Here is a 20,440-nt window from a genome sequence, read left to right on the forward strand (position 1 = left end):
AACAGATCTAGCCACTGTGGACATAGCAGTGTCAACAAATTCCTGCTGCAGAATCTGGGTAATCAATCTCACCTTTGGTGGGATTTTTTCGTTCACTTTGAACAGAATAATCATCTGAATCTATGGGCAAAGCAGAATATCCTTCCAACAGTATCATCTGAATGTGTCTTTTCAACACAAGCCATCCTCACTTAAAGGGTAGGGAGCCTCTGATTCACCACTTGTTTTTTCTGCTGGAACACCCACACTAGGTCGTTCATTTATTGGAAAAAACACAAACCCTTCATCCTCTTCTGTCAAGTTCCTTTTGGTCATGTCAATAGCACCACCTCTGGTCATCTCAAATAGCTTTCCCTCCTGGAAGAGAAATGGTTCGGGAGCCCCCTCCACTGATGGGGTATGGCCTGAGGGTGTATTTGGTGTGGTCTCAAGGGATTGCCCATCTGTAGCTGAATGCAGTGCTTCTTGTTCTTCTGCTCCTACCCATGTATTAAAGGATTCACTTTCTGGCTCGGCACTCCATGGAACCAAATCTCCTTTATAGGGTTCTGGTATTTCTAATGACTCTTCTTCTACTTCATCTTTTTCATCACTGCATTCCTCTCTTTCAAGGGGAGAAAATATATGATCATCAAAAGATTGACTGTCTTGTGATATTTCACTAAAGACATTTTCAGCTACTTCATTAGTTAAGGCTATGTCAGCCAGCTTTTCGTGGCTTGGTTGGTGCTTTGTGTCTGTATCTTCATCAACCATGATAACTGTTCTGAACCCCTCTGATACCATGACACGTTCTTCACCCTGCACAGTAATCTCACAGGCTTTATCCTGAGATATGCCTAGGCACTCATTAGAATTTTCTTTCTCAATTTTTCTTTGTAAAGAGTCATTCATTTGCTCTGGTGAATCAGGCACTAGCATTTTATCATCTTGTACATTGTATGTCTTCAGTTTAGACTCCTGAATGTCAACTGTGATGCGTCCTAACTCCTTGTGAGGTAATTTAGCATCCTCAAAACCATCCTCATCTGCTTCACTGAAAGAATAGGACAGTACAGGGACTGGTTCAAGATCTGTGTGTTCCGTTTCCTCTGACTCTTTGGTTAGGTCTATCTCAAAATCCATGAGGTGTTCTTCTACTGCATGTATTTCTGCATGTATATCTGCATGTATATCTTGAACAAAACAAGAATCTTCAAAACTAACCCCTCTCCTCACTCTGGCATCATTTTCCATTTCATCAAAAGTTTTGATCTTCGCCGCCATTTTAAACATGCCCTCCTCAGGCGTTAACTTCCTTTTCTCTATATTGCTGCTTTCTTGAGTTTCCTCCATTTTTCCATCCTCTGGTAGAGATATACATGCTTTCAAGGTCATAGAAAGGCACTGTGGGTCAAATCTCAAGTCATCATGAGACCTTAGGATCTCTGGAGATTTGGGTTGTCCGCTATTCATTTGTATTTCATTTTCTTTCTCTATATCCCCTAGAATGTCACTAGTGGAACAAGTATCAGTATTTTGAGAGTCTCTAAAGGATAAACACGTCTGTTTGGGAAACGGGAAACCTGTTGTTTCCACAACCGGAGTTCCTTCTAGGGAATCTGGGCATGGAGACTCCTTGGTTGGACTTGGATCAATAGAGTCTGGAGATTTATGAGAAGACTCATCCTCCTCTGTGGGACTAATCTCAATTGAGTGTTTATGATTGGTGCTTTCAGTGTCATCAATGGTTGCTTGTTGCAGAGCTTCTAAAGTTGAAAGTCTAATGGGAGATACCATACCAGTAAGACGATGACATTCTCCTCCCTCAAATTCTACTCTTCCTTGGCTATCTTCAGAAATGTCATCTTCCTCTGTTGAACCTGGATAGGTGAATTGGAGGTTTCTTTTAGAATCCTCAGGGGATTTGAGGTCTCCCCTGTTATCTTGATTCTGAGGTGACTGACCAATTTGATACTGAGTATCTGGCTCTAACTCAGTGCCTTTCGTTGAGGCTTCTGTCTCTTTCTCCTTCTCCAAAAGAGATCTAGCCTCTTTGGCAGAGAGGGTTTCAGGGCTTGTCTGAGAGGTCTCAGCCAGCCCCTCATGCTCATCACCAGCCCCTGAGCTTTTGCGTGGGGTCTCACTGCCTTGGCTAGTGTCAGATGAATCCTTAACATCTTCATGTTTGTAACTCCTCTGAGAATCATAATCCTGATTTTGAATATCACTAAGAGCAACAAATTCTTCTATTTCAGTCAGATCAGAGGCAAACTGCACTGTAGCTTGAGGCTGATATGCAGACCACGAATCGCTGTTTCCTACTGCGTCCTCTGTAGTGTTAATCTCTTTGTAGTATGTGTCGTTACAAACTCGTATCATTGAAGTCTTCTTAAACAGCTGATACTCAGGACTGTCCTCAAGCTCTTCTTTAATGACAGCACTAAAGTCCTCTGAAGGCCGCCTGTCTGGGCTGATCTGTGGTTCTTCAGATGATTGTCGGTCGAGTTTGACCTTTTGGTCTGAACAAAGCAATCTGTCTGGACTAAACTGTGGTTCCTCATTTTTTATGACATCAAAACAGATCACTGATTCATCTGTATGTACTCCACTTTGACTTGATGGATCCTGAGGAAATTGTATGTCTGGGGTTGTGTTTGGCATATCAGAGGTAAGTCTCTCTGCACCTAATAACATTTTAACCTCATCATTTTGCGCAGGGTATAAATTTCTTTCTTCATCAGCTTGAGTCTTGCTTGGGTTGGTTGATAAATCCTCTGAATGGATAATCTCTGGGCTAACTGATGGCTGCTCACACTGATTGTTGTCCTGAATATTGTGTAGTTCTTCACAATATGTTTGTTCTGGTGTGAGAAGAGCTGTGATAGTTATTGTATTTTCCTGTGATGTGTCTTCTTGTGGGTCTAGGGTGGACAAGGCCATGCTGACTTCATGAGTTTCAGTCCCGCAATGTCCATCATAAATTACTGCCTCAGAGCTGTGAGAAGCATTTGTCATCAGAGTTGTTAATGCTTTATGTTCAAAAAGACCAGATTTGCTTTTTGAAGGGTCCTGCCCAGTTTGAAATGCCATCATCAGTTCTCTGACAGACATGGTCTCCTCAAGCCTTTCAGTCTGAGACCTGGGGGATTTGGGGGATTTTAGAGGTTGCACTGGTGGTAGTGATTCCTGTGTCTCTTTTGAGACAGAATACAAGTTTTTGTGATGAGTATTTAGTTGTAGAGGCCCTCTCTCTTGACTTTCTCTCTCTTCCTCAACTTTCTTTTGGAGGGCTTTGACTCTGTCCTTAATGGAGCCAATAGGGGTCTCCACCACCAAGGGAGAAGCAGGCACTTGGTCAGTAACTGGCTGAAGTGCTCCAAGAACTAAATCTCCATCCAGTGACTCCTCCGAACTTAGCCTTTGGAGCTCATCCTCTGAGCTTCCACTTGCAAACTCTCTATCTTTAAGTTTCCTTCGTGCTGGCTTTTTGATTTCAGGAGGATGCCGTTTGCCATCAGAAGTCAAGACAACCTCTTTAAAGGTTTCTTGTACAAATTCCTCATCAGGTGGCAGATCAGCTTTCAAATGTACTTTCTTAAGGTACTGCTCTAAGTCCTCACTGAGGAATGAGGCCATCTCAGTCATGTCCTTTGCTGGTTTTGATGTCTTTGGGTTAGTATTTCTGGTGATTAGGACTTCCTGAAAAAACGGTTCTTGATTCTCAGTAAAGGTTTTTTCTTTAGCTTTCACCTCTGTGCTACTGAGGTCTACTGAGAAGTCCTCTAAAATCTTTGATTTTCTGCATGTTTCCTCTTCCTCTGTTTCTTGGAGGATTTCTCCATGCAACATATCACCCATGTTCTCCAATTCTTTGTCTTTCTCTACCATTTTGAGAGACCCTTTGGGCTCCTCATTCACTCTTCCTGTTCTTGATTCCTCTTCTTTATGTGTTGAATACAGTTCTTCTACTGAGTCAGTTGTGAGGATAGTTGATATTTTCATAAGGTCCTCCTTCATTTCAGATACTTCAGACAGCAGATCAGGACTAGCCAATGTGGCTGGGTCATGAATCATGTTAATTTGCAGAGTGGAAAATTCTGTTGATTCAGTTTCACCACCATCTTCCATTTCCAAAAGATAAAATATTTAAACAACAAAAGGCAAAAGAAGAAGACAAAAGACATTGGAGAAATGGTCAGGGAGCATTACAATACACCTTGAAAAATGAGATGAAGTTAGTTGAAAGAAATCAGAGGATCATAACAACTGACGGTTGGATCCAAGAGATCTGGGGCTAGCATAAAATCAGCTAAGCAAAGCAAATATATAAATGGGGAACATACAGCAGCAAATAACTTGCTTACACATTCTCAGTGTTGAAGATACCATTCATACATTTGACACAGTAAAAAAGGGAATTCAACAGACTGGGGAAAATGAGGTAAAAAAAACCCCCAAAAAAACCCTGAAACCTGTATAAAAACTAATGGATGTGTATAAAACAAAAGAATCACAAAGGGGATTGACACTAACGGAGCATCTCAAGATTGGTTTTGACATGAGAAGCTCATGTCAAAAGAAAAAAATACAATATCAGTAAAAACTGACATTATTTACATGGTTAAACTTGATTGTTAAACTGAGGTATAAACCAATTCCAGGTAAGACTGAGGAATGAACGGCAACGGCAAACAAACAAACAAAATAAAGTATGAATATCAAAGATGTGTTTCAAATCTATGAAAAACAGGCTGAGTAGAAAACTGTGGGATAAATAAAATGGTTTGTGGTGACAAAAACAAATGACCAAGGGCATATCTAACAATGAATCATGTCAAGCAAATTCAAATTTCATGACAGAAAAGAAAAGCCTGTTACATAAATTTTACAAAAATTAAACATAGGAACACACACACCTAATCTCAGTTTGTGTATGTAAACACACATATGACAAAATATGTGTAAGGCAAGTTATTTCCATACAAAGCAAAGCGATAAGGATATGGTGAGTTACCAAGCAGATCATAAACAAGCAAATTAAATCAGCCATTTTATTCCAGACACATCTGGTGTACTGTAGTCATGCAAATCTTTTTATCACTACACTGAGGCTGAATTCAGGTTTCCAGAATTGCTTTTGGCATGCCATGCTTCCCTTTGATATTTAAAGAACATTTTGAATTCGTTGGATCAAAAGCAAAAGCTGTCTGGTTAATATTGTAGCATATTGAATGTAATGATATGGTCAGGTTATGGACAAAATAAAATTAAACAACAACAACAAAAACCTGAAGGGAAGAAGTGTGAATGTTTATCAGCCATAGCATATTGGCCAGAGGTCCATACTAGATGCATTAACATCTTCAAGTGGAATAATAAAAGGGTACAATATATGTCATGCAATTTAATGTAAGAAACTGATACCAACTGATATAATTTACTTTTATAGACACACACACACATATATATGAATATAAAACTAATATAATTTACTTTTTTAGACCTATATATATATATATAAAATATACTTTTGTAGACTTTATTTATAGTCTATTAACAGCAAGACATAGGTAATTGTCAGTTGTAAAAAAGGCAAATGTGCCAACAGTTTCACTATGAATGCTTACATTTTTCATGTGTCTTGTCACTCTGGAAGAGAAAGAAATGGGGAGTTAAACTTTTCTTAAAAAAAAAAAAAAAAACAGGTTTGCTGCTCTCTGTACTGTGCAGTGGTGCACTGTGCAGGTTGACATTTTATGTCATATTTTATCAGTTTTTCCTTTTTGAGGCTCATCATTTCTATTTGACCAATATTTCGACTAAACAATCTCTGATGTATTTTTTAAAACAGCACAGTACTGCTCAAACAGCTTCTCATGCAGGTATTTTTTCCCTGCAAAGCCATTTTGCAGTTTACTGGAGAGTACAATTATATCCCCCCCCCCCCCCCATTAATCAATAAATTAATTAATTAATTAATAAAGCCCCAACACAATAAATCATTCAATTTACATTAATCAAATTTTATTATGTTGCTTTAGAAAGTGCAAAAGATGCAGCTCTGATATCTTTGACTGAAAACTGCAAATGAAATGATTTACATGTTGTGTAGTAAATGGACATTACCTCTTCATCTGCATCTTGGTCTGAATCAGATTCCTGAGAAAACATAAGTGAGAGACATTGCATTAAGCTAATTGACCTTCAAGCATCACAAGAGTAAAGGGCTAATATGCAGTGATATACTCTGTTTATCAATATTATCTAACTTTTTACAACAAAGGCCGTATCAAAGTCTTTTGAGTATTGGTGCATTCTTGCCTTTGAATAAATTGGCAGTGTGATATTCAGATTGCATATTGCATTGTGATGGAGGCTCCTGTAAGTCCGTGGTTCCTTTGTGAAAGACAACCGACCACATGGCTCTTGAGTGCTGTCACGAATCTTTTGAAAAATACAAGAAAAATTCAATCAATAATTTGCTCAACCAATGAAATCAATTAATAAAATCAATGAATAAATGAATAAAAACACAAATGTTTACTCAATGCATGCATTACCTGTTTTTGTGTGTTTGTGTATGTGTTTGTGTGTGTGTTGGTGTGTGTGTGCGTGTGGGTGCGTGTGTGGGTGGGGGTGGGGGTTATTATGTTGCTGTGCAAACAAATGTGCCTACTTTAACAAAAAGCGCCAGCCTGTTCTCCTTGAATGCAAAGAAGCTGAACACGTGGTGTTGTCCACTTTTGGTCAAAGGCACCAGGTTACCAAAACAGTCTGCATAGATGGGCTTTCCCTCAAGTACCTGTAAAAATAATCACATCTTCCTTGCTGTAATACACATTATTTTAAAGGTCTTTGAAAAGAGAGTCAAAAACAGCAAAGAATTGCATTTCACCTAAACAAAACAAAAACGATATACATAAATATTTGAAAACTTTTTATATGATGGTTTTTTTTTTTCTTCTTTTCTGTGTTAACTGGATAAGAACAATTTATTGACAAAGGTAGCTGGTTTGTATTTGTATTCAATGCTGTTCTCTCATCTTATTTCGTACCAGAATTCAGGTAATAACTGAGTGTTCCTGGTTTGAGCCATAATACTGTTTTTTAAGTAAGGGACAGCTGAAAGCACAAATGTTAATGATAAGTCAAATAAACATTTGACAATAAACATCTTCTGCAGCCAGTCACAGACAGGGGCCATTTCCAGCTGTTTCCCTGATAGCATTTGGAAATCAGATTCAGGGTTGTCGTCAAGGGGGGGCATTCACGGGCCATACTCCCCACAAAAGAGTCATCGTACCCTCCCCCCCCGGCCAGGACAGGCCTTTGGTACCAAACTTTGCATTTTATTAATTAATTTATATTGACAATATTGAAAGTGAAAATAAAGATAAAAATTAGAAAAGAAAAAGAACAACCCCACTGGGGAAGTAGTATGCTCACTGGTCTGGTGCTTTGGTGCTGCTGGTTTGATTTGTTGTCATTACACCAAGATAAGCATGCGCATAACGTACAGTTAGCATTAGCAAGTCACACGGCGCTTCACGCTAATATGTTTCAGTGAGAGCAAACAACTAACAGGCTGCACTTCAAACAGAAATGGATATAAGAAAATGGCACAAACAAGTGGAAGGACATCATTCTTAGCATTCTTAGGAGTTTCAGCAACAACCCTCACCACCTGCAGATAAACCATGCATTTGATTCACTCTATTATGCCAAACTTGGCTTTCATGATTATTACACAAAATGTTGAATGTTTTTTGGGTTTGTCTGCATTTATTTGAGTATATAGTCTATTTCAAATGATGTTCTAATGACGCACACAGTGCAGTGTGTGTGTGTGTGTGTGTGTGTGTGTGTGCGTGCATGAGAGAGAGAGAGAGAGAGAGAGAGAGAGAGAGAGAAAGAGAGACATGGCTTGCACCTAGGCCATATTTTCTGCAGTGTGGGTGCACAATGCGCTGTGTGTGTGTGTGTGTGTGTGTGTGTGTGTGTGTGTGTAAGAAAAAGATTTTGCAGCATGTTTTGAAATTGGAACCGGGTTGGTGTGTTGGTTGTTGTCGGCAAACTCATATTATCAAAGCATTTATATCAAATTCATATTATCAAAGCATTTACAACATAGATTGAGTGCTCGAACGGCAGTGGTTACCCTAATGCCCCCCGTGGTTGTACTCTAATGCCCCCTCGTGGTTGTACCCTAATGCCCCCCTGTTAGATTTGCTCTGGCGTCGACTGTGATCAGTTCACAAACATAACAGCTTTTGAAAGGCTCTAACCTGTTTTGTTCATGAATGTTTTCTTGAGGATGTAGTGCAAGAACAGGAATTCTTCAGAATAACCTGATTCTTTAGTTAATTCAAAAGTCTTCACTTTAAAGATTTGTTTTATTTTATCATTCCCATCTACGCTTTTTTCTACACACCTCTACATCTCGACTTCGTGCCACCTCAGTGAAATTCTCCTGCTGCTCCAGGGTCTTGTCCATTTTGTCATCGGTCATGCAGAAGCAGCGAAGTCGTGCTTCAATTGGATCCAACGTTTTGGCAAAGATTACAAATTTGGCCATGTAGGGTACACAGATAATCTCTTGATACACTTGAGTGCCAAAGTTCATTGACTCCTGGATCTGTCTGCAGTCTATCAGCCAGAACCTGTGAAGGCAGAGTTAATCAATTTAGCTAAGCAGTAAGTAACGCATGTCTCAAAGACAGCTCTCTCATCCATCAATGTATCATACATACACCATCCAAGGTACAGTTTCACCTCCACAGCTCTTACATCTGCACAACTTTTCATATTTACTTCTTGTTGAGAGGTCTTAAAGAACACAATTACATGAACTGATTATATTACTTTTCGATTATTACCTTAAAATCTAGTCTGATTATAATGAGTATGGTTGAGTCCATCTCTAAAGCTTTTGTTTTTCTCTCACGTGACGACCATGTTAGAATAGAGAGGTTATTTTTCCTGACCTATCTTTTGAGATAGTTACCTTGCTGATACATTAGTTGTGAAAGACACACATTTGTTGACAAATGTTAGAGGTGTGGATCCTGTAATGTCCTCCCATTGGGCTGGAGTGGTTCCACCTGAAACAAGAATCACAAATGATTGCCCAGGACATCCTTTGAAAGTACTGTTGTTTTCATTGATTGAAATTATGACAAATATGCCCTGACAACTTGGTTTTTGAACATGATGGCCAAAAAGATAACACAAAGCAAATTCTGCTTGGGAATGATGACAATAACTAATTATACAATGAGAATATATATATATATATATATATATATATATATATATATATATATATATATATATATATATATACATATATATGAACACATACTAAAATGAGTCAGACAGTGCGCGGATTCGTTCCATTTCTGTTTGAATGGAATGATGATTCTTGCTTTGGATGTAACACATTTCAAAAGTGCATGTGTCGTATATGGCTGTGCTTACATACGGGGCAAAGCTTCCATTTGTTTAGCTAAAGTACCACTTATTTAGCATTACAAGTATACAAGAAATGAAACGAAGCCTTTATTCAATTTCAGTCACTGTTCTTTTCATAAATCGATGAAAATATCATGACTAAGAGCGCAATCCACATAGAAATATGATTTAGTCTAAATACAAGACTAAAACTAATTCAGAAACATAGCAAAGACACTGGTTAAATGCAAATTCAGTATTATTTTTCTTGTGAATTCTGCTCACCAGTTATGCTACACAGCAGTCTCAGGGTTGGACTGTCTCCTCCAAACTCACTATTTGCTGCATCATTGGTTGAGGTACTGGGGACTGGGATTGTCATAGTAATTGGTTTGTGGAACTTCCTCCTCCTGGGCTCCAAGGTAACAATAGGGCTGAATGTAGCCTTATTACCCAAAATTCTTCTCACCAGTTCCACGTCAATTGGCTGGACCTAGTAGAGGATGAGATCCAGAACTTAAAATGAATGAAGAGTTAGTCTAATGGTGTACAATGAATGACCTGCAAAATACTTAATGAGCAAGTATGCTCACTGAGCAAGACAGCAAAACCGTATTACTGAACAGTAGAGCCACAAAACTATTGTGATTTTGTAAGACGTGAATATTACCCTCAATAGTATCATGTATTTTGAAATTCATTAGAGTATATGTGTGAGTATTCTCAAATTTGCTTACAAAAGACATGTCTTGTGGTGATATGTACACTAAACCTGATACTTCAAACTAACTCTAATCCTCTGCATTTATGGGTACCTCATTAATTCCATATCTGCACAGACTGTCCTGTGCAACATAAAGAGACATAGGCATCCAGAAAACTATGGCACCTGGAGGCCCACACGGATCCTCTTAGTGAGGGCTCCCTCTGGGAAGATGGCCTGGACCTGGGGCACCAAAGAACTGCTTAAAACACCACCCTCTGGCCCAATCAGGTGACTGTCCTGTTTGATGCGCGAAACCACAGCAAAGTACTGTGGAAAATCTCTGGTGATGATCCGACAGATCCTCTTCTTCTCAAGCTCCTCTGGAGCATCCAGCTCTGTTTGAAAGACAGGACAGTATGTTGGCAATGGTTTGCACCATAACATGAATATGCAATGCTTTTCATTTCTGCTTTATTTTACCAAGGTTACTGTAATGATCTTGTCTCCTCCCCTCGCTGGTTCTACCTATGCATTAACATGATAAATAGATAAAGATATAAATACTGACATTTTTATGTATTTATGTGTATTCATATGTGATTATATGTATGCAAGTTAAGCAGAAAAACTTCCCCATTCACTTCAATGGGAAAATAAGCGCTTAAAAACAGCAATAAAAAAGCGAGTGAACTGATCAATCAAACAGTCAACAATCAAAATGCTTAAAAAAAAGAGCAAATATTCCTATTAGAAATTGATTTAACCTTGTGCAAAGAACCAAAAATTGTCAGCTACAGACAGCGACGCGCTGGCTATGTGAGTTTTTTTAACCCAGCAGATCACGAGCTTTGCTGTCAATTGTTTGGCGATGTACATTCAGCAAACACATTAATAACTTAAAAAACAAATGGTATTGTTAAAATCGAAAACACCTTAAGAGAGTTTCATTACATTACTATAACAATAGGCTACATTACATCACCTCGGGTCCTGCTTGCCTCACACAGCATTCTTACAAAATATCAAACATGCACGTAAACCAATCATTTCAACTAAACAACGTGTTGAGTCGTTGTTTTTTCCCCTGGTCCTAGTGTCTCCCGGTTACATTCAAATTGGGGGAAAAGCGATTAAAAATGGCAATTCGAGTGAAGTGGAGTGGACCGATCAGTTAGCTGTAAACAAGCACACTACTGGACATTAGGATGGACCTGCTACCGCTGGAATGGGATCGATATCGCCAAAACTGCGGGAGTAGAGAGGGCGTCAAAATCGCCCGGAATAATAATGAAATTTAAGTTATGTGCTTACGCAATCACATAATAAAACTTAAGAACAAAACTTAAGAACACATAATAATAAAACTTAAGAAGAACAATATGTGATTGCCGACAATCACATAAAAAGAGCATGAAGGCCTTAATGATCTTATGTGATTGTCAACTGTTAAACAGAGTGGCGGGTCATTTCCGAACACAGCAAACGAAACGACCAACAAATTTACTGTAAAGTTTCTGGCAAATATAACACCACTTAATTGTCATGCTCTCTCTAAAGAGATCATTAACGTGTACATACCTTACCTGAAGCATTTCAGGATGTCTAATGTCTGAAGTCAGTAGGAGTCAATAAGATTTAAATTTTCTCTGGGCGAATTCTGTGATGACCGCAGTTTAGGGTTGCCATGGTTTTGAAAGGCTTTGTGCACGCCCGCGACGTGTACGAGCAGGAATGTTTTGTCAAATCATGTAGCCCCTCGTATATAAATATTAATTAGTCCTCCCCTGCCATACTACATTTCCAAAATTCGTGCAGCGGACAATGATATATGTACGTTCAGACGCCTCCTGAGAGACTGAGTTGCGCGAGATCTGGCACATGCGCACAGGGCAGTGGCCAAATTAAACTCACTCATTTGGCATCGTCCGAACGAAAATAAATAAATAAACACATTAAAAACAAATACTTAAAATTCTTAAATGAATAGATTTTAATTCACCAAATGATATGTCACCTCAAAGAAGGTGGCACCTCTAAGAAGGTCCTGAATCATTTTTTTGAGTGTACCTCCAATTACCATACCACCTAGCTTTGATAAAATATGATAAAATTACCTTATCACCTTTGTTAAGATAAGCAGATACTGAGTATGACCGTGTCACAGACATTCAATCAAAAGACACGAGATTCAGCTCATGTCAGATTCAAGCCCACTGAGAAGCTGAGATCACATGGAACAGATCAAATGCAGCTCACAACTCAAAACAATTTGATTAAGAGGACAGAGAACTAGAGTACAGAATGAGTGGGCCCACGTGAACCAGTCTCAGGACTGGAAACAGCCTCATTATTGTGCTGCGGAAACTTAAGACTTCAAAAATAAAAACACAGAACTAAACACTAGTTGTTGTTGTCAAAACTCAGGACATCTGAATGTTTTAAAAAAGATCTAATTGATGCATTATTGGAATAAAAGAGAAATCTAACAAAGACACCCACATAGAGATAACTGCTGTTTTAGCTGAAATTGCATTACAGAAATTTGATAACATCATACAGTTCACTGGAAGACACAACCCCATGTTTTCATTGTGTTCTGCTAAAGTGTTTAAATTGTGTAGTTTCCACCTCACCTCACTGCTCCAACCCTGGTCTAAAGTACAGCACACTTCTTTATTCACTCTTTGTGAAGGATTCTTGCTGTGGTACCACAGCACGTAACTGTCAGTAATTCTTATGTAACTGTCAATAATTCTTATGTAACTGTCAGTAATGACTTCAGTGGGGCATGTATCTTTGTGGGAATGTGACATTTAAGCTATGATGCATCTTTGAAATTTCCTGACCCATTATGCTACATCATTGCACCTACTTATCCAGAAACATCTTTGTCTCAGCAGGTTAAGAGTGCACCCCTGATGCTCCATACTGTTTGAATGCTCCTGAGAACTTGTTCTTTTACACTCGAAGGGTGAGAGCAACTCTTTCTGAGGTTACTCAGTGTAGGCTTGCAGGCTTGAGGGGCCCTAAGCAGGGAGTTTATGATCACGGGAAGTCAAAAACTGCTTTGAGAGTAACCCGTCTGCTCTCTGTACTCATTATCAACGGTCAAGTTGGAAAGCGGTAGCTAAAAGTGAGCACAAAGATTTATCTGGCCCATGCAGTTCTGCCACTAACGTAAAAAGTATTTTAAAAATTTGTTGAAATATCAGAATAGCCTTGACTATTCTTTGTGACCACTGGGAGAGGCACCCTGGAATCAAAATTTTAATAGGTATAATTGTACGTTCTATAGGCCAATATTAGTTGATTGATAAAACACCAGTTTAACAATTTATATAAGTAATCATTTAATTGCTCATCTAATTGAAGATATAAATAAGCAAACAAGTAATTAAGTACTCAAGTTAATGTTGTGATAAAGAGATTTAAAGCAGTTAAAATTACTCTTATTCTTATTATAATTTTCATACTGATGTATATTTTTTTAGCTGCAGTTTAAAAAAGAACTTTCTGTATATTCTGTTATTTAATTTGTGTGAAGCATAAGATTTTAAACAAGAAGAAGAAGAAAAATAATGACGTTATTATTACAGTTTTCATATTATTTGTAACGGAATCTGTCCTCATTTTATGCTTTAGTGTTTGGATTTCAAAATTATTTTCCATTTCTTCATTACTTCGCTTTATGACTAGTGCAGCTGTCGCTATGATCTGTTTCAAATCCATCAAACTAAAACCTCTCTGATACCTCTGCAAGTAACGGTGAAAGTGTCTGTGGGTGTGTAATGATGAGAGTGTCTGTGGGTGTGTCATGGTGAGAGTGTCTGTGGGTGTGTAATGTGAGAGTGTCTGTGGGTGTGTCATGGTGAAAGTGTCTGTAAGTGTCTGTGGTGGTGTAATGGTGAAAGTGTCTGTGGGTGTGTAATGGTGAGAGTGTCTGTGGGTGTGTAATGGTGAGAGTGTCTGTGGGTGTGTAATGTGAGAGTGTCTGTGGGTGTGTAATGGTGAAAGTGTCTGTGGGTGTGTAATGGTGAGAGTGTCTGTGGGTGTGTAATGGTGAAAGTGTTTGTGGGTGTGTAATGGTGAGAGTGTCTGTGGGTGTGTAATGGTGAAAGTGTCTGTGGGTGTGTAATGGTGAGAGTGTCTGTAAGTGTCTGTGGGTGTGTAATGGTGAAAGTGTCTGTGGGTGTGTAATGTGAAAGTGTCTGTGGGTGTGTAATGTGAGAGTGTCTGTGGGTGTGTAATGGTGAGAGTGTCTGTAAGTGTCTGTGGGTGTGTAATGGTGAAAGTGTCTGTAAGTGTCTGTGGGTGTGTAATGGTGAAAGTGTCTGTGGGTGTGTAATGTGAAAGTGTCTGTGGGTGTGTAATGTGAGAGTGTCTGTGGGTGTGTAATAGTGAGAGTGTCTGTAAGTGTCTGTGGGTGTGTAATGGTGAGAGTGTCTGTAAATGTCTGTGGGTGTGTAATGGTGAAAGTGTCTGTTGGTGTGTAATGTGAAAGTGTCTGTGGGTGTGTAATGTGAGAGTGTCTGTGGGTGTGTAATGGTGAGAGTGTCTGTAAGTGTCTGTGGGTGTGTAATGGTGAAAGTGTCTGTGGGTGTGTAATGGTGAAAGTGTCTGTGGGTGTGTAATGGTGAAAGTGTCTGTGGGTGTGTAATGATGAGAATGTCTGTGGGTGTGTAATGGTGAGAATGTCTGTGGGTGTGTAATGGTGAGAGTGTCTGTGGGTGTGTAATGGTGAGAGTGTCTGTGGGTGTCACTGCGTGAAAAGTGGTGTATTCGGAAATATCCTGACAGAGTAAACTTCCGCTAAACCTGCTGTTTTCCGGAGGTATTCGGATGCCCGCAGAACTTTGTCATGCGGACCTGAAAACTCCCGCAAATGTCCGAATACAGCTGTTAGACGGCAGTTTTCAGGCATCCGCGTGACCACAGTCGTTAGCTGATGGCTTGGCCTTTCAAATGCTAATAACAGTCAGTGGTCTAGGTGGGACTGGGTATAGAAGCCTGCCCCCCTTCCTCACTGTAACTTTCTATCAGTTAGCCTATATGTAATATTTAGCCGATATTTTGATAACCACACAAACTTCTTAGGTGTTGCATGGTGTATAATATAGCAGTGGTAGGCCCATGTAGCCTTTAATGTCATTGCTCTGTCGTGCAGCTAAATTACAATGGACACTTCAAATGGAGCATACAAAAACACACTGAAAACATAATTTAAAAGGGTCTAAATGAGAGGTTCATTAATTACATATTTGATGGTTATGCAACTGTCCTTTACTTGGGGTCAAAGGTACAGGGTGACCAGATGCAAACAGACCAAATGGGGGACAAGTAGTAAGTTTGTGTGGGACAATATGGGACATGTTACTAATGCTGAGAGATGATGTAAAACTTAGATATAATGTCAGTCTAACTGTATAAGAAACACTTGTATACACTTGCATTGATAGACATCCAACATGCATTGGCCATTACAGGCTCATCAAAAGCAACTGTACTTAAGCAAAGCAGCAGGCATCATACAGCTCAAGTCTTTCAAGTTAAACCCCTGACCAAATCCAACTATAAGAATAAATAAGGCTCAAAATAAAATATTACATAAAATAAAACAATTTCAACGCAAATCTTTATATCAAGCCAAAATCTCTATTGGATGAGAAGCATGGTCAGAAGGGATAAAAGAACTTTTTCCTTTCTTTTTGACCATGACGTCGGCTGACAGCGTTTATCTTCCTATCTGTAAAGTTTTACTAAGTTTGGTTTTTGTGTCGTAGCAAAGAAATTCGTCGGCCCCACAGCTGCACAGTTTGATTGACGGCCGCCACAGACTCTTGATGACCGCCCTCAACGCACTCCTCTCAGCCATTTGGTGAAAGCAAGGCTTTTAAAAAAACTCGCCTATGTTGCATTTTTACTGCTTTTGGCACAGCGCTATTAAAATAGATTAGAAACTATGCTCATGTGCGGGCGGGTAAAATAATGGATCCATATATTTTTTATTTCTGACAGTTAAAAATCAAACGACCAGCGAAAATGCGGGACATTATCTCAGTATGAGGGATGCGGGACAAAGGATACAGGACTTTAAAAAAAAAAAAAGTTTGCAGGGCATAGGAGTTTTTGTTGTTGATTCTCGCTTGTTTGTTCGGAATGTTTCTCCTCAGTACGAGGACGCGCCCTGTTTTCAAACCACCGACTTAGAATCTAAGGTTGAGTCCTGTCCAATCAGTTTTCTGTGCGTGCATGGCGTAGAGTGACAGTAACCAATAGCATTGTGTGCAACTGCAGCGCGAAATTTGCTTTGGGGAAGGGGTTACCTGTAGTAAGGTAAGGAGAGGCGAGTCACTGAAGGATTACAGAAGTTGTACTCCGTATTATGTCGATAGTGTGCATTTTGAAGATGGCTTGCAAAAGAACACTTAAGTTTTCGAACGGACAGCGGAGTGGAGAGGCTACTCGTGCGCCGGGAATATCCAATTTTTCCAACGCCGAGTCCGAACGAAAACAAACAACTGGTGTCCCCGTTAAATGCATTTTTAAGAAGATGTCTGAACAGCAGTAAACGTTCATGGAGAATGTTATTCGGCGGTTGGACAGGATGGAGTCCCATCAAAGAGGCGCAAGAGGAGTCTGCCCGAGAAAAGAAGACGAGCGGGGAATAACTCTGTTTCGGTAAGTTTATTTCTGTAGCCTTCTGGCTTTCGTCTTTGACTGCCGCGCATTCTGATACGTTCACATTTCTTTATCTGCTTTATCTCTTAATGTGGTTGAATTTAACTCTTGTATTAATTTTGCTTCTACAGGAAGCTGTGCGGATAATGCATAATGTTGAAAACAACACGCACAGATATGATCCACGGACAAGGTAGGACAGCGTGTTTTGTTGGTAGACTATATCGTCGCGATTGTTTCATAGCAGTGCTTGGAATTCTAAACGAACTTTTAATCAATCTTCCTTCCTTCTCCGCTTTTTTTTCTCTCTAGCATCCTGAAAGACCGATTGAGACTATTCGAAAGAGTTACCGGGTGAATCCAGAGAACAAAGAGGGGGGCAGGATCGCCACTCGAACGAGGCAAAGGAGGAGAAGGGTAAGTCAAAACATCATTTCCCTAGTAGTTCTTAGACTTTTTCTCCATTTGCTATTTTCAGTTATCTAATTTCTGTTTTCACTGTGTTTTGCATCTGCTCAAGGCCAGAGCTAGTGTTCTTTAAACTGAGGAGGAGGCTGCCATATGGAGGACCGCATCAGTAGATATAATTTCTGAAGGGGACGCCGCCATCTTGGATGGAAGGCCAGCGTGGGTCCTCCCGCCTAGCACAGAGTTGTCTGCACTGTGTGGGGTGCTACAGAATAGAGACCGCGGAAGCTGGGTTGTTCTTGGGAATGCTCAACATTTAGAGTTTCATTTATGCTCCCAAAAGCATTTGTATTATATACTATGATATTACAGTATATTCTGTTCTAATGTATTCTATTCTGTTATATATTGTACATTGATTATATATATATATATATATATATATATATATATATATATATATATATATATATAATTGTCAATTTATATGTCTTATATTATACTGTATTTGCTTTATTTATAATAAAATTTGTGTAATTCATTTTTGTTTGCCAGACTATCTATACAATCTACCTATGAACATAAAACAACACCACCACCAATAATAATAATAATAATAATAATTATTATTATTACATAAACCATATGAATTCATTTCTGGGGACCCACAATGGACCAATGGGGAAGGGTTTTAGAGGAGGGGCAAGACATTGCTCCACCAATCCAAAGAAAGACTTTTGACCAATTGCAGGATACCTGGTGGCCCAAGGTGTGAAGTGCAAATGTTCCCTTCCAAGCACCCCCAAAGGATTATTCACCATGGCAACTAAGGGCTCTAGGCAGACCCCAAAACACGGTACATATTCAGGAGTATTCCATGCCGCGTAACAGAGCTGCAAACTGCCGGATACAGCCGATAAGCTGTGGAGTATCCGGGAATATACAGGAGTATTCCAGGCCGAATACACCTCTTTTCACGCAGTGTGTGTCATGGTGAGAATGTCTGTGGGTGTGTCATGGTGAGAGTGTCTGTGGGTGTGTAATGGTGAGAGTGTCTGTGGGTGTGTAATGGTGAGAATGTCTGTGGGTGTGTAATGGTGAAAGTGTCTGTGGGTGTGTAATGGTGAGAGTGTCTGTGGGTGTGTAATGGTGAAAGTGTCTGTGGGTGTGTAATGGTGAGAGTGTCTGTGGGTGTGTAATGATGAAAGTGTCTGTGGGTGTGTAATGGTGAGAGTGTCTGTGGGTGTGTAATGGTGAAAGTGTCTGTGGGTGTGTAATGGTGAGAGTGTCTGTGGGTGTGTAATGATGAAAGTGTCTGTGGGTGTGTAATGGTGAGAGTGTCTGTGGGTGTGTAATGGTGAAAGTGTCTGTGGGTGTGTAATGGTGAAAGTGTCTGTGGTGGTGTAATGGTGAAAGTGTCTGTGGGTGTGTAATGGTGAGAGTGTCTGTGGGTGTGTAATGGTGAAAGTGTCTGTGGGTGTGTAATGGTGAAAGTGTCTGTAAGTGTCTGTGGGTGTGTAATGGTGAGAGTGTCTGTGGGTGTGTAATGGTGAGAGTGTCTGTGGGTGTGTCATGGTGAGAGTGTTTGTAAGTGTCTGTGGGTGTGTAATGGTGAGAGTGTCTGTGGATGAGTAATGGTGAGAGTGTCTGTGGGTGTGTCATGGTGAGAGTGTCTGTAAGTGTCTGTGGGTGTGTAATGGTGAAAGTGTCTGTGGGTGTGTAATGTGAGAGTGTCTGTGGGTGTGTAATGGTGAAAGTGTCTGTGGGTGTGTAATGGTGAAAGTGTCTGTGGGTGTGTAATGGTGAGAGTGTCTGTAAGTGTCTGTGGGTGTGTAATGGTGAAAGTGTCTGTGGGTGTGTAATGTGAAAGTGTCTGTGGGTGTGTAATGTGAGAGTGTCTGTGGGTGTGTAATGGTGAAAGTGTCTGTAAGTGTCTGTGGGTGTGTAATGGTGAGAGTGTCTGTGGTGGTGTAATGGTGAAAGTGTCTGTGGGTGTGTAATGGTGAGAGTGTCTGTGGGTGTGTAATGGTGAAAGTGTCTGTGGGTGTGTAATGGTGAGAGTGTCTGTAAGTGTCTGTGGGTGTGTAATGGTGAGAGTGTCTGTGGGTGTGTAATGGTGAGAGTGTCTGTGGGTGTGTCATGGTGAGAGTGTCTGTGGGTGTGTCATGGTGAGAGTGTCTGTGGGTGTGTAATGGTGAGAGTGTCTGTGGGTGTGTCATGGTGAGAGTGTCTGTGGGTGTGTCATGGTGAGAGTGTCTGTGGGTGTGTTATGGTGAGAGTGTCTGTGGGTGTGTAATGGTGAGAGTGTCTGTGGGTGTGTCATGGTGAGAGTGTCTGTAAGTGTCTGTGGGTGTGTAATGGTGAGAATGTCTGTGGGTGTGTAATGTGAGAGTGTCTGTGGGTGTGTAATGATGAAAGTGTCTGTGGGTGTGTAATGGTGAGAGTGTCTGTGGGTGTGTAATGGTGAAAGTGTCTGTGGGTGTGTAATGGTGAGAGTGTCTGTGGGTGTGTAATGGTGAAAGTGTCTGTGGGTGTGTAATGATGAGAATGTCTGTGGGTGTGTAATGGTGAGAATGTCTGTGGGTGTGTAATGGTGAGAATGTCTGTGGGTGTGTAATGGTGAGAGTGTCTGTGGGTGTGTAATGGTGAAAGTGTCTGTGGGTGTGTAATGGTGAGAGTGTCTGTGGGTGTGTAATGATGAAAGTGTCTGTGGGTGTGTAATGGTGAGAGTGTCTGTGGGTGTGTAATGGTGAAAGTGTCTGTGGGTGTGTAATGGTGAGAGTGTCTGTGGGTGTGTAATGATGAAAGTGTCTGTGGGTGTGTAATGGTGAGAGTGTCTGTGGGTGTGTAATGGTGAAAGTGTCTGTGGGTGTGTAATGGTGAAAATGTCTGTGGTGGTGTAATGGTGAAAGTGTCTGTGGGTGTGTAATGGTGAGAGTGTCTGTGGGTGTGTAATGGTGAAAGTGTCTGTGGGTGTGTAATGGTGAGAGTGTCTGTAAGTGTCTGTGGGTGTGTAATGGTGAGAGTGTCTGTGGGTGTGTAATGGTGAGAGTGTCTGTGGGTGTGTCATGGTGAGAGTGTCTGTAAGTGTCTGTGGGTGTGTAATGGTGAGAGTGTCTGTGGATGAGTAATGGTGAGAGTGTCTGTGGGTGTGTCATGGTGAGAGTGTCTGTAAGTGTCTGTGGGTGTGTAATGGTGAAAGTGTCTGTGGGTGTG

The 20,440-nt window shown here is 40.3% G+C and overlaps 1 protein-coding gene across 1 annotated transcript in view; it reads right to left on the reverse strand.

The window, feature by feature from the left end:
• The window catches only part of ank2a (ankyrin 2a, neuronal), a 68,961-nt gene that overhangs the window by 15,683 nt on the left and 32,838 nt on the right, over positions 1-20,440 (reverse strand). Inside the window, 10 exon segments of the mRNA XM_030787891.1 lie at positions 1-54; positions 247-4,103; positions 5,610-5,631; positions 6,109-6,141; positions 6,304-6,426; positions 6,659-6,784; positions 8,414-8,642; positions 8,987-9,083; positions 9,718-9,925; positions 10,322-10,533. Coding sequence (XP_030643751.1) covers positions 1-54; positions 247-4,103; positions 5,610-5,631; positions 6,109-6,141; positions 6,304-6,426; positions 6,659-6,784; positions 8,414-8,642; positions 8,987-9,083; positions 9,718-9,925; positions 10,322-10,533 — 4,961 coding nt within the window.

This window comes from Chanos chanos, chromosome 11, assembly GCF_902362185.1.
Source record: "Chanos chanos chromosome 11, fChaCha1.1, whole genome shotgun sequence".
NCBI classification, from domain to species: Eukaryota; Metazoa; Chordata; class Actinopteri; order Gonorynchiformes; family Chanidae; genus Chanos; species Chanos chanos.